At 41.2% G+C, this 14,553-nt stretch overlaps 1 protein-coding gene across 2 annotated transcripts in view; it reads right to left on the bottom strand.

Moving 5' to 3' along the window:
• Positions 1–14,553, bottom strand: part of ARHGAP18 (Rho GTPase activating protein 18) — a 96,736-nt gene that overhangs the window by 61,692 nt on the left and 20,491 nt on the right. The window contains exon 1 of one of the 2 annotated variants that reach the window (XM_005518343.3): positions 7,871–8,022. The exons of the other annotated variant lie outside the window; for it this stretch is intronic. Coding sequence (XP_005518400.2) covers positions 7,871–7,950 — 80 coding nt within the window. The 5' untranslated portion in view covers positions 7,951–8,022. Of the gene's footprint in view, positions 1–7,870; positions 8,023–14,553 lie in introns of those variants that run through there. 2 annotated transcript variants of the gene reach the window in all.

The following is a 14,553-nucleotide window of genomic DNA, read 5'->3' as shown; positions in this document are numbered from 1 at the left end:
TTTAGAAGCTTACCCTCACATGAAAATAATGACCAGGTACATAATTATATCCATGCATGCTTTTATTCTGCTGTAATACAAGAGAGCTAGAACAAAACAATACAATAACAATACAAAACAATAACCAAAGAATAAGTTCATAGCTTCAGCTTTTTTGGGAGTGCAGAGGTGCTCATATGCTGCTCGCAATATCATCAGGAATATATCTCAGAAAATGATGGCTAAAATTGTACTTAAGGAATTAATCAAGTCTGTCTATTTTTTACACAGCCAAATACTAAGAAACACCACCACCCTCTCCCCTTTTTTTTTTGCCTATTTATTTGGCTGTAAGTATTTAAATTCCCTGCCTGAACATGATCATTTTGAAACCACAACTCCAAGGCAGAGGCGGGTTCACTGCAAAACCAGCAGCCCTCACAAAATAGCCTGTTGGCACATTGCAAGTACTCAAAGCATATGAGCAGGGTATTTTTCTTCCCCTGGCAAAGGACATTTACTGAGGAGCCTGGAATGACAGTGAGTCATGCGTAGTCAAATCTGCAACACCACTCACAGCAGGGACCTCACTGTATCACTTACTGTAATTACGGCCTCCCTTCAGTTGTAGCATTTCAGAGACAAAAAAACCCGAAGGTGCACTTTTAGTAACTCCAGTGAAAAAAAAGCACCAACAACAGAGAAGGATGCTGGCACTGCAAATGTTACCCAAACATGTACGAGTAACCTTTTAAAGCCTTAGCTTTAAAGCTCCTGCTTCATTCATTTAAAGCTTTCAGCTCCTGCTTCATTAGTAACAGTTACAAAACAAGAGTAAAATATTGGCAATAATAATAATTCATAACGTTTTTAATCTAGTGCCAATATCAGCAGACTTAAAATGCCATTAGTCTTACCCAAAAACAAATTTAACAATACTGCTCATCAAAGAGAAAGAACTTAGAGAAATAATTAACTATTCCACTATGCCACATTTAGAAAGCTGGAGTTCAGATTTACACGGCTCTTCTGGCACTTTCCTGGCCAATTCCACTCCAGTTTTGCATAAAGCCTACATGTTTATAACAGCACATCTAGTAATATATTGCATTATGCTCAGTATCATCCAGATTTGTACAGATGCAAGCAAAAAAGAGAAAGCCCATAATTAAAATATACAAAAGGCCTTTAAGTTTCCCATTCCTGACAGTAGGACAACCATGACATCTCATGCTCTGTATGTTATTAAAATGAAAAAGAAAGCCTATACACAGGCCCTGATTTTCCTCTTTTATGATATGTCGCTCTATTGACTGAGCCGTTACTCTTGCTTGAATCTATTTAAGGGTCTGTCTGACACAAAAGAGAACTTAATGGATTGTTTGCCCTGAGAGTGAAGGACATTAAATCAAATACACACCCACAACATAAAACAATCTAAGTCACCTACTCAACTGGGCTTAATTGAAATAAATATTTTATTTTTAATGTTTATCAAAACATTATTGAAATAATGTTGCTTTATCATCCTGAGAGATGCTGAATGGATGCCCAAGTGCAAGTAACTGACCAATTCTGCACAATGAGGACTGCACTGAAAGAGCTTCAGCAGATCTAGGGCTCAAAAATTACATCCAAATTGACAGGAGTTTCAGCAAGTCTTAGAAAAACAAGATGACATGACTGCAGTATACCCAGTTGGCTAAAGTGGTAATCAGCAGCAATGAAGTGATTTTACCTGTATTGGTGACACTCACGAGACTGACACTGAACTACTGCATGTAAGTCATACTGGGGGGTGAAGGAGAAGCAGACTAGGAGGGCAAATGTAAGGATGGATACTAAAATGCTGAACAAAAGTGTAACAAAAAAGATTTTCAGACTGAAGAAACAAAGGCTCAAAGAGAATAATTTGCTCTGCCCACCAAGATAAAATCGAGTGAAAAGCTGACCATGCGTAACAGGCACTAGAAGGGCTTTTTAATCAGTTGGCAAGACATAGCAAGAACCAAAGACAGGAACAAGATAAATTCAAAATAGAAATAAGGCGCAAACTGGAAGATGGGGAACCCCATGAAGCAGGAATCCAGAATCAAGGAAGCAGGAAAGGTTGGGATACCACACCTTGCTGCCAGTAGATCAAGTTACTGGGATTAATACGTCAGTAACCAAGTAACACATTAAGGGTCTGCCATACACTCCATATTTATACATGAATGAAGTATGAAAGACACAAAAGCAATTCTAAATAACGCAACTTCGTGCCTTGCTGCTTGTCAGCTCTACCTGAAGATGTTGGTAAGCACTGGGCAATAAACTCTGTTCAAATTAGCAGGAAAACCCAAGGCAGGAAAGATTTTTCTAATGCATTCAGACAAAGACTGTGCTCATGCAAAACCTGTAGCAGATAAAAAGACTATGATGGTTTTGTAAAGCCTACTGTAGTGAGATAGATCTTTGCTCTGCAGATAGTTCTTTCTGCTTCTACACAAGCAAAGCAACACATGGAAGGTACTGTACTGAGCCATCCCCATACTGGCATCACAAAAGAGGTTAGGAATAACAATTGCTGTGATGATGGGGGTGGGGACCTGGAATCCCTTCTGTACAAGCAGATTGCAAATGAAATTGCAAAATGCTCCACCAACTTAAGGCAGTTGTGTGTAATCAGCTTGTGAGTTTGCTGCTTGTACACTGAGCATTATATGTACCCCTCACAATACTTTACTCCTTTATACTGGATTTACAATTCCAAGAGTGAGTCACTGGTACAAAAAGAAGGGGAAAGGAATGAGAAGTTTTCTCTCTGAAATAAAGGAGATGGAAAATGACCTTGAAAAAAAGGCACCATTTCACACTTACTACTACTTCTTGGCTTAAGATAGAAACTATTAAGACTTCAGATTAAGCTGAGCAAACATTTGAACAAAGAATGAGATAGATTATTCCAGTAAGGAAAGAATAAACTCAACTCGTATGTGTGATCTGTAATGTCTATTATGGTCAATGTTCAAAAAAATCGTATCTTGCGGGCAACTCACAGCAGAAGCCTTTGTTATTTCTCCATGCTCTAAGGACATCTGTAATTTGGGTTTCTTACTAAGAGATGAAACAGCAAGTCAGTGATTTAGACCACAGCTGTCTGGAGAAAACACAAAATATTTTATGTCCCTTGCTTGTCCCCGAAGTTATGGTACATGCTACTAAGTCTGTAAAGCCCATATTTATAAAGATATATAAAATTAAATACTTTTGTTTATGCAGACCTATACAAAAAAGGGGAACTTCTCTACAACAAAACCCAACTGAGACCGCCTGGTTTCACTGCCACACAGACCCAAGCTTTAGCTGGTAACTCCCATAGTCAGTAACAAAGCAGGACAGTGAAGCTCAAGGGCTGCAGGCCCTGAATAGCAGGTGTCACTCGAAAGAGGAGACCTGAGGTGGCAGCAAACCTCACTCTTACAACACTTTTCCAGAACTCGCCCAGGCTTTAGTTCCATCTCAAGGAAACTCAACTCATTGTTCTCATTTTGCAAGTGAGTATCAGCAAACCAAATGCAAGATTTAAAAAAGGCAAAGAAGAGAGAATGCACAGAACTGCAGAGCCTCTGAAGAGGAGCCACCATGTCCTAGGCTCTGTGAATCGGAGTCTTTCTTAAATTATCAGCAATACAGGCTCTTTCAAAATATATGAAGTCAACAGGTACTAGCTTGCAAAGCTTCAAAACTGAAACTGGTCTTTCATTAACTAACTGGTAAGTTAATGCAGTGCACTGAAGTGGCAGCATTAGTGCACATGCTGGTGAGCAAGCACAGTGAGTGACTCACTGGAAACACATACAGGGAGGCTGTCACATGACAAGCTGGTGCCGCACAGGAGACAACATGGAACAGCAGCATCCCAAATAGGACAGAGGTATGGAGCGGAAAGTAACTCTGCCTCCAGTGGCCAACACATTCAGAATCTATTACTCAGTTTGCAGTTTAGACTTGGCTCTTGAAAATGCCATGCAGCAGAAGTTTATCTGCCTCATGGACTGGTGTGTTGCTGCAGTTCAGTTACTTCTGCATGCACATGGCATGCACTCACCTGCTATAAATCTATTCCTCACACACTGAATACTCCAGGCTTGGTCTCAGCCCTTTAATCACATTCAGAAAACATTTTTACATACATATGTTTGCATGCACACACACATACATTCACTCACTCTTCAGGACAGAAATAGTCCTGTGGAAGACTCTCTGGATGGCATTTGATTGCCTGAGGGTAAGCCCACACAGCCATATGGGGAGAATGATGTTATCTGAAGCACCTACATGTGGCTGGCAAATATGACACAGGACCTGTGGTGCTTTCTGCCTAAGTAGATGGGGTAAAATTCCCGAGGAACCCAAATGGCACTGGAAACCTATGCTTACAGGTTTGGATTTCACATGTATGAGGGTGACATACCTATGGTCAGTCGCTGAAACAGTTTTGGACTGAAACCTATCTGATTCACTCTTGGTTTCCCCAGCCCATATAATAACAAATGGTTCCACAGAAAGACAGAAATTATTTAAAATTTTGGGCATGGATATCATGAAGAAAAGGAGATGACACCAAAATCCAAGTAGCATGACAGCCAATAGGGAATTACTGAATGTAACAGGTTTAAACTCAAAAGTAAGCGAATTAAGGCAATACAGAAAAGAGAGCAGTTATTAAAGTTGAATTTGATAACATGTATCCTGCCTCTTTGATTTCTCCAATAAAGTTTTTAAGATAAATAGAAGACACCAGAAATAGCAAACCGCAGAAAACACCCACAACCAATATTTACACCATATAAAGATAACCCTTTAACTGTACAGCAGCTCTGATGCTATTTTATGCATCACTACTGTTAAGGCAATATTCCTTAATTAACAAACTTCTAAGTAATCACACTGAGGCTGTTCTAGATTCTAGCCTACTGAACCAATGGTAAGGTAAGCCTTTCCAAAACAGTATTTCACAGACTCATTGTGCCTTTAAAGGGCCAAAAAGACCGCAGAATAGAGAAGTAGCTCAACAATCTATTAGTTCAGTAAAATTTTAAGTCTTACAAAGCAAGAGTTCTCCTATGCCTGAAGGAAAAAAGATGGGTAGGAAGTATAGCTCTTTCTTTCCTACAATGTCACTATGTTTGGAGCACAGCCAACACATTGTTTTTTCTAGGAGGTACCAGTGTCACAGTTCCCTCCAAAGATAAAGCGATTTCTAACACACAGTGTTTTGAATGCCTATGAAAAAAAAGAATTCAACACAGATTCTCTATTAATCTTTCCAAAAGGGCTGTTTCAGTACAGCTGGTACCATATTACATTGGCTTCCTAATATTCTGATCCCTGTTAAAATTGACAGTTTTCAAATTATTAGTGAGATGCTAACCTAGATAGTGAAAAGTGTTCTAATTTTGTTAATTTTTAAAAAGGCAAAATAGCTCAATTTCATATCAGCAACAAAACATAAAATCTGGACTGCAGAACTGGTCCACTTGCACGCTGTGAAGAGCCTAATGGAGTAACTTATTTCCAAAAAATATTACAGAATTATATGGGTTTGAGCATTATTAGTATCACGCAGCTCTGCACATCTTGGGAATGTTGACAAAGGAAAGTAGTTAGAATAATGGCGGGGTGGGGAGCGGATGGGAGAGAAATCCCACAGATTTCAGAAAGTTTTGTTTGTTTGTTTCTAAAAAGACCAAAAGAGAACCAGAAGTGGCCACTCCCCTCCCTTTCTGTTCCCATGAAAATACTCCCAATCTCTCTCACTTCAGAAATGGGAAGACACTGAGGATGCACGGCAGGAGGGAGTGGGTCAACCAGGACCATGGAGTTGAGATCCTGGTTAATAAAAACAGGAGAAACAGACCTAAGGTTCAAATGCAGAGTGGCACAGCAGAAAGGCAGAGAGGTATCCTTTAGGATTTTAGTTTAATGAGCTAAGTGGCAAATGTGCACAGCCTGGAAAGCTGTACTACTGCTATGGTGAAACTCAGACAAACTAACTGTGGAAATCCTGTTCTGCACAGTTGAAACATGCATGTTTGTCTGCTATAATTATGGAAATAAGACCACTTTTCCCATTTATTTCCCCTTCTCTTAATCCCAAAACAGAAAAATTTGTGAAGGATTGCTATTACTTGCTTGGCAATGTCCCAGTTTAGCCAGGAGGCTGTCCGCAGTAGCAGCTGCAGAGGAGCTGGAATCTCATGAGATTGCTGCTCCTAATGGTGTGGCATTAGCACAGGAGACAAGTTTCTTAAGACACAGAGAGGAACTGTGCTCATGTGTCCCGGGCCTCTAGGGACTGAGTCTGCTGCTTAGAGCCATGTATCCAGACAGCTGTATGTAAAAAAAGGGGAGCCAAACATAACAGTCTACAGATACACAGATCTTTACTCAGAACTTATCCCAAGGAGCAGGGAAAACATTTTTTAACTTATCCCTCCACCTCCACGGGAAGTTTGACAAGAGTTATGAAGGGCAAAGAAGCACCACAAACAATAACAAAAAAGTTTCTGGATTCTGTGATTTCTTGAAAAAACATATTTATTGAAAATACGTATTTTGGATTCCATTGGAAATGGCCAGGTCTGCAGAGCCCTTACAGATGTAGCTAAGATGACATCAGGACTTCAAGTGAGGCTGATAAATAACACTAGTCATGGAGAAGGAAGTACCTCAATAAAAAGAGAACTTTGTGGTTCTGACATGGGGTAGGAGGTATTTCTCAGTTCAGTCCTTGCTTTTATTGTGTACTTTTGGTGTGATAGGCCACAGTGCATCTGTTATCTTTTGTCCAGGGTGACCCACTGTACTGCCTTCTATCTTCTTTTAATCAGACTATAATCTCTTTGATCACACACGCTCTTCCTATGCACACATGGAAAGAGTATGCCAGTTTCAGTACCCTCCTAGTTTCAGCTGGCTTCTCAGCATTATTAAAAGTCCCATCTTTATCAATGGGACCTTTGTTTGATAATTTCAGCAAGGAAGAGGCAAGACTGAATGGGCCATAAAGACAAAAGTCAGTCCTTTACACAGCAGTCCCTCAGGTCATTGCTATGGAAATGACCATATAATATATGTGACTTCTGCCTATATTAAACGTGCTGTGAGGTACTAGGAGGTCTTCAGCCCTCATGTATGTGAAACCGGCTTCTTGCCCGTTACCCGTTTCAATGCCAAATGCTTTAAAAAGTTTGTCTCGTTATTAACCACACCTTCCTCTGCTTTATCACATAAAAAAAAAAAAAAAAAAAAAAAAAGGCAAGTTACGAAGATACAAAGAAGCACAAGCAGATTATAGGAAAATCCACGCAGAGCATCCCACCGACAGGCTGATCCCAAAAACACTGAGGTCCAGCGCCCCCGATAGTACGGGACTGCACTCACCGCTGCGAGCCACAAACCCTCCCCGCCCCGAGCCTAAAACCGCGCCGGCTGGAACGGCTCGGGTTTAACACCGACAACGCACCCGGGCGGCCACGGGACTGCTCTCGGATACAAACGCCTTAACAACAGCCGGAGGCTGCTGTTTGCGCTCGGCTCTCGGCAGACCAGCAAAACGCCCCGGGTTTCCTCGACGCGCGGAGCGTATTACAGAAAGCGGTGGAAAAAAACCCCAAACCAACCAACCAACCAACCAACCAAGGAAAAACCGTTCGGGAGCTGCAGGACGCAGCGCAAAAATGGGCAAACGCTTCAGCCCCGGGGCCGGGGAAAACAGCTTCTCCCGCGCAACAGGTTCCCGCCGCGCTCCTCCTCCGCGGCGCGGCTGCGGGGCCGCCCCCGCCGAGCGCACCTGCCGCGGGCAGCGCCCTCCTTCCCTCCCCGCCGCCGCACCTCCACTCACCCGCCGGGGGCGTCGCCGGCCCCGCCGCTGGGGTGGTAGGCGGTGAGGACCACGCCGCGGGAGCCGGACCGCCAGCTCATGGCGCTCGCCGCCGCATCCCTTCTGGAGACACCGAGGCGGGGCGGGGCGGACCGGCTGCGGCCCGGCGCGGCCCCGCCCCCTGCCGGCAGCGCAGCGGGGCAGGGCCGGGTGCCGGCAGCGCTTCCTGCGGCCCGGCGGGGCCGTGCCCCTCCTCCCGGCTCGGGAGCCCCGCGGGCGAGGGCGGCGAGCGGGGGCCGTGCCCGCCTTACAGCTCGGTGCGCTGCCTCACGGCTGTGGGAGAGCCGCGGCCTCCGGGCAGGCCGGAGTTTGTGCGAAGGTGTCGCTGAGAAATCCGTCAGTTCAAGAAAAGTCGCTGTCCTTTCGGCCCCGAGTCAGCTGCCCCGGGCGAACTGCTGCGCCCCGAGACTGCCGTGGGGCAAGTGCGGCACGGCAACAAGAAGAATAAAGAACGTGTTCAGCGTTTGCTTTGTGCGTTACCCATTTCACTGAATCGCAGCATTATGCGGTGATTGCTTAACTTTTCATAGTCGCCAAAATAAAAGTTTCTTTTTTTTTAAATTACAAGCTCTCGTAACAAAAATCACAACTAGGAATAATGTCAAGCAAGGACACTGCTGACTGAACTGCCTCAGAGCTGCTGGGCCTTAAACAAGCCGCCATTAGCTCCGAGGTCACGCTCCATCAACTAGTGACAGCCAGAGGAGCACAACATTGTGCACAACATCAGCCTTTTTGGTGGGAAAAGCCTCTTCTGTGCCTCGGCACAGAGATGAGACTCACTGCCTTGGCATTACTTTTGAATTGGCAGGCAAGACGTGTAACACAACACCCAAACCTGTTTGTTTTTTCCATGGCAACATGGAAATGCACATATGCTATTTATGTTTGTAATCTGTGCCCTCGTTCACATATGCATATGATTTGTCTAAATTATTATCAGTTTGTTCTATAACTGAATGGATCAACTTCAATATGAGCAAAATTTGCATTGTGTTCACTTTTTTCCCTTTTAAAACAAATCATGCAACTGCTTTGCTTGCAATTAAAATCTGCCAGGTTTGGTGCTGGGCTCTGTGAGGTATTCTGAAACGTGTGGGTATCGAGTTCAGAACCTTTGCTCTTTTAGTACATAAACTGGAATGCTGCATGCAAGGTTGTGGATGGACCATGCCGTTTTCTGTGCAGCACAGAGCTGCCATGCAGGAGCAGCACAGAGATCTCATCCTACGGCCACTGAGAAGTTGGTTGCAGCAGAGAAGCAAACAGGCAGAATTTCTGGTCATGTTTGAGCAAGATCAGTTTGTCCTCTAGAGTCCTTGATGCTTACAGCTGGTGACTTTGGAGGGGTCACGGTCAGACATAACTAAATTTTGCCACTGATGATGGACTTCTACAGAGTGCCAAACAGGAGGTTCCGATTTCTTTAAAAAAAACACCATTAAATTTTGAGAAGAGTCCCAGCATTACAAGCACAGGAGAACTTGGATGATGTTCAATAGGCCAGCCATTACAGAGTTGCCTTTTCATTTCTCACACACCTGAGGGTCATGTGCCACCTTAGTTTTGAATTCAGATAAACTATTGAAAGGGGGGTGGGTTTTGATAAAGCCTGCCTCTTCCATGGTTTATTGGGTGTTTTATCTAGCCACGGTGTTTTGGCTAAAATAGTTTTTGTATTGTTAATTTTATACCAAATTTTAATCTGCAATTTAAAAACTATTTTTTAAAAAGTAGACATTAGTACCAATAGATACACTATGTATTTATATTAGAAAAAGGAACAGGTTACTTTTTAACTATATGATTCTTTAATTGTTTAATATTTACAATGCATAGGAAAGAGGCTGCTTCACTTCCACAGATGTTCTCCTCCTGCAAAGGGAATGGGAAAAAGAGAATGCACAGCTTCAGTGCAGCTTCAGCAACAGCTTAGTATTATAGTTTCAACAGTTTAACTAGCATTGTGCACCAAGAGCACTGAGACAAATTGTCTGCATGTACCTACACACTCACAAAAACAAGGACATGAAACCACTGCAAAACTTAGCACTGTGGAAATGTTTTCCTGTATTCCCACTACTAAGGTATTCTGCTCTCTATATATCTCAGGCTGTGCCCAAAAGGCAAAAATTAGCCTAACTTCTCACACAAGCATGCAAACAAGACTTCTGTTTTCACAGCTCATGTTGGAAATACATCAGCACATGGTGAGAAAACGTCCTATTAACGTATGTTTGCACTCCTATCTGCTGGTGCATTTAGCTCTTTCTTTAAATGCACATGTGGTTAATTGTTAAACAGCATATGCAGAATGCAAAATCATTTTCTGAAGGACCTTTTTTTTTCTTTTAAACTAGACCAGAAAAACTAAACATAAATACTAGGGTCCTTAGGACCTGGCCTTGTTTAAAGCTTCAGCTAACTGGTTGCATGCCAAATACCCCACTTAGTTATAAAACTCCCTTTAAAAAAATAACTAAAATAAAACAGAAACAAAAGTCAAACATTTAGACATTCCATGTCTAATAAGTGCTTTCCAAAACCCTTTGCCCAAACTAAATATATATTAGGTGCTATAAAAACAAAAATGTAAACTGCTTTTTCTTTGATAAGCATCTTAAAACACATCATAATTAAGGCACACCACAACACGCTGCAGCCTCCCTGTAGAAAGAAGAATGCAGAAACAAGATGTAGTCAATGTGGCATCACTAGGGGATGCTCAAAAGACAATTTTGCTGCAAATGGAGAGGGGAAGAACCTGCCTTGTTTGGGAGGGGGGAGATTAAGAAAGGCAAAACCCAGAATGAGTTTGTACCACTAAATGGAAGAATAAGAAGAAAACTTAAGAAAGCTTTTTTAAGTGAGTAACAAGGAAAGTGAGAAAAGGAGCAAGAAAAAAAGTCCAATTAAAAATGAGACTAGGGTTTAAATTAGTGATAAAAACCATAAGAGATATTGATACCCTTCTTATGTCTGTCTTTGTTACGATGCACTACAAACATAGAAGTGAATTTAGGAGCTAACTCTAGACAGACCTTTTCCTCTACTTGATAGGAACAAATCCGGTCCTGTTATGACAGCATTACACCAGCAAGGTTTTCCTTGATTAAATGATTCCAAATTTACACAAATTTACAAAAGACACAGATAGACAATTTTGACCTACAGATGTATTATTGCTGTAAACTGACAGAAATATCACTATTCCTTTCACTGGTATATCTTCTGCCTAACTCTGACTAAATAGTCATTAATTCCTGAGTTTTCAGTTCTTAATAAGGTCCAGGCATACTTACTTGGAAAGTAAGGTTGTTCATAGAGAAAGCTTTGGGGAGACCTCATTTAGGCCTTCCAGTACCTTAAAGAGGCTTTTAAAACACTGGGAGAGGGACTTTTCACATAGGCAGATAGAGACAGGAGAAGGGATAGTGGTTTCAAAGAGAAAGCAGGCATCTAAAATTGCACCATTTGAGGCTTATAGGTTTATGTGCTAAAAGGAGGATATTGAGAAAGGAGATTACAAATCAGTCTGTCTTGCTACAGAATCCAAAACTCCTTCAAAGAGTTTAAATATTTAGATTAAGATGTCATGCAGTGCCCTTACGCTCAATATAGTCAAGTCAGTCACCAAAGGCAAGCAGTCCATGCATGGTTCTCATGCTTAGTGTTCTCTTTGCAAAACAACTGCTAAAAAGAGAACTTCTCAGCAGTGCCATCCTTCATCACTGCTTTACAGGGTTTGAATATGCATGTGTTCAACATGTGCTTTTTACTCTTCATAGCAGACTGATTTATTTTCATTTCTAAAATTTTCACAAATAAAAAAATTAATCACACTGTTTTTCATATTTTAATATAAATATAGGATTATTCTTTTTAAATATGTGTTAGGTGATTTTTCACATTCCAGTTCCTAGTGACATGTTAATTATCAGCAGTTAAAAATGCAACCCACTGAGAAAAATTGGCTAGAGGAAATAGTAACAGGTCAGCTGAAAAATTTAAATTCACAGGCTGACTTCAATGGCAGTAGATGGATTTTTTCCTGCTGAGGTCTAGAAATCCCCCTGTCCAAGAGCATTTGAGAGACAACCAGAGACAACCACTGCAGTGCTAAAGTAAAAGTACAACTGGACTTTTAAAGCATATTTTTAATGCAGTAATGCAGGACAGTTTCAACCTTTCCCTTCTATTCCAGCATTTGTTCAGATGGGTTTTAAACTGAGCAGAAAATGTCTCACCAGCTCACTCACCTAATTCACATTGAAATAAAATGGCAGCACTTCCATTGTCCAAATTATATTTCCAGGGTTCCAGACAGAAGCCAGAAAATGCATGAAATGGAATGTTGTTTGTGTACTGTAAGATGAAATCTACCCCTTATTAACCTTCGCATTTCATGTATGGCTGCGCTCCACTACCTAAACAACAACACACGTGAAGAGTGTTCTGCAGCTTTTAATAATCAATGCTAGGAATAATACAAAATGTAGATTACAGGTACTTAACTCTTGATGTCCAGGATTATGCAACTGATTTTACATTCCATTTACATCCATTTCATGGATGTCCATGAAAGAAATGATCATTTAGAGGGCAAAATCCTCTGTCCTATGTTAGACCTCCACTTTAGCAAATAAAGAAGAAACCTGTGTCAGAATTGTCCATTTATTTCCGCTGATTAGAAAGGCTGACTGCATGAGTAGGTCACATGCAGATGTGCACATCTGTTTGGTAGAGTTCACCTTTAATGCTTTTATGTTGCCCTTCAAAATATGGAAGATGCAATGTTCCATTACAGTGTGCACCATATGGCATACACAATGTGGAGGAGTCAGTATTTCAAAATGTACAGTACTGATATGTAGGAGCTGTTTCAGATCATCTTACACAGCCCTGAATGGCAAAGGTGGGGATGAAGTCACACATGTACACAGAAAGCAGTGACACCTTCCTAGCTTTCTGAGTCTTCACTTTCTTCCTCACTGCCCTCCACACACATATTTAAAGAGCTGATTTGTTTCCCATAACGAACAAAAAAAAAAAAAAAAAAAAAAAAAAGACAGAAAGAAAAGGGAGTAACAGTTCTTAGGTTGTTCACTTTTCTTGCGAGTTGCTCTAAAATGTATCTGGTGCTCTCTGGTGGCAGCCTCGGTAATTTTTAATTCCATGACTTTGCAAAAGGTGAAACAGTAACTACCAGCGCTGCTTTTGAGATTATCCGTATGAAGACTAATGAGCACGTGAATTTATTCTATTTTATCCTGTTTGGTTTTTCTTGAATGCTTTCTCTGGAGAAATTCAGATCTTGCCCATCTGCTTACCTTATGTAAATCACAGCACAGGGATTGAGCAGCTGAGGTTCTCATTGCCTTATGTTTTTGCTCATGGTCAGACAGCTGCTAAATTTTACCCAGAGAGTTTTATCTGTTTCTGTAGAAGTAATTTATCCATGTCTTCGTAGTGTGACCTTGCACAAACCCTCATATTAATTCTTGCTTCCCTTTCCCTGTAACAGGGAATCCATATAACAGGGCTAATAATATCTAGCTATTTATGAGGATTATTCACCATCTGTTAAATTACATTGAAAGGTATCAAAATATGCATAAAATTATTTCCCATTACATCACTAGATTTACTTTCATTTGGTGCATGATTTAATAGGGATAAAATGGCATGGATTTCTGCATCCACAGGCATAGAGAACAGATGATAAATCTAGTGCACTTTATAGCATCTCCACATGAGGTATAGGACTTTCAGGGAAAACTGAATGCCACAACTGATGTTTCATGCCACTTTGGGAAGGGGGAAGTCAGCATGAGTGTTGGAGACTAAGGGATTTTCATTGGTAACTCTGAATGACCCCTTTTTTCTTGAACTACTTCCGATACAACTTTGATTTTATAAATCACTTCACATATGCCACTAGTCACGAAAAGGTTGTAATTTCAGAATACAATCACCTTTCCACCTCTTAATTCTCCCAAAGTATTACTTAAATGTAGTGCACACTGAATGGATTCACTACAGAGGTAGATACACTCTACTAGCATATGAATATGAAATAAAGATAGATAAAATAAAAAGTTTGGAGAATGGTATCTCATTTTTCTCTTCAATCATGTTTTACATTTATACTAGGCAGCTGTAAAACCCTTTAAAAAGATTTTTCATCTGAGTTAAACACACTTCTGGTTGTCTTTCAGAGGGAGATCTTCCATCCTCTTGATTCCTTGTTGACTCTTTCTGCATCTGTTTCAATTTGAACTGATCTTTCTTGAGTATAAGGACCCTGAACTCTGTAGAGCAACTGGGAACTTGTATATCACAGATACTTACCTTAACTATCTCACAGGCACAGTATTGTGAAAAACATCAGCTTTTCACATGGCTGCTTCTCACGTTGGTGAGACTGATATGAACATCATGCATTGTCTTATACATTTGGAGCAGACCTGCTGACTGGCTTGTACATTAAACCACAGAGAGAGAGCTCCTTCTGAAATGTCTTCTCAGGGATATGTACTGTGCTTCTGAATGGAAGGGGCATTTATTCTGCTGTTGAGAGGCTGTTGTCATGACAGCCAGAAATCCTGGGTTTGTCTCTTTTCTTGGACATTGCAACCAACACC

The sequence above is a fragment of the Pseudopodoces humilis genome, chromosome 3, assembly GCF_049639895.1.
Source record: "Pseudopodoces humilis isolate 2021_Gansu_Grassland_sample_001 chromosome 3, ASM4963989v1, whole genome shotgun sequence".
Taxonomy (NCBI): domain Eukaryota; kingdom Metazoa; phylum Chordata; class Aves; order Passeriformes; family Paridae; genus Pseudopodoces; species Pseudopodoces humilis.
The sequence above is the reverse complement of the archived record's forward strand: the minus strand, read 5'-3'. Positions and strand labels throughout refer to the sequence as shown.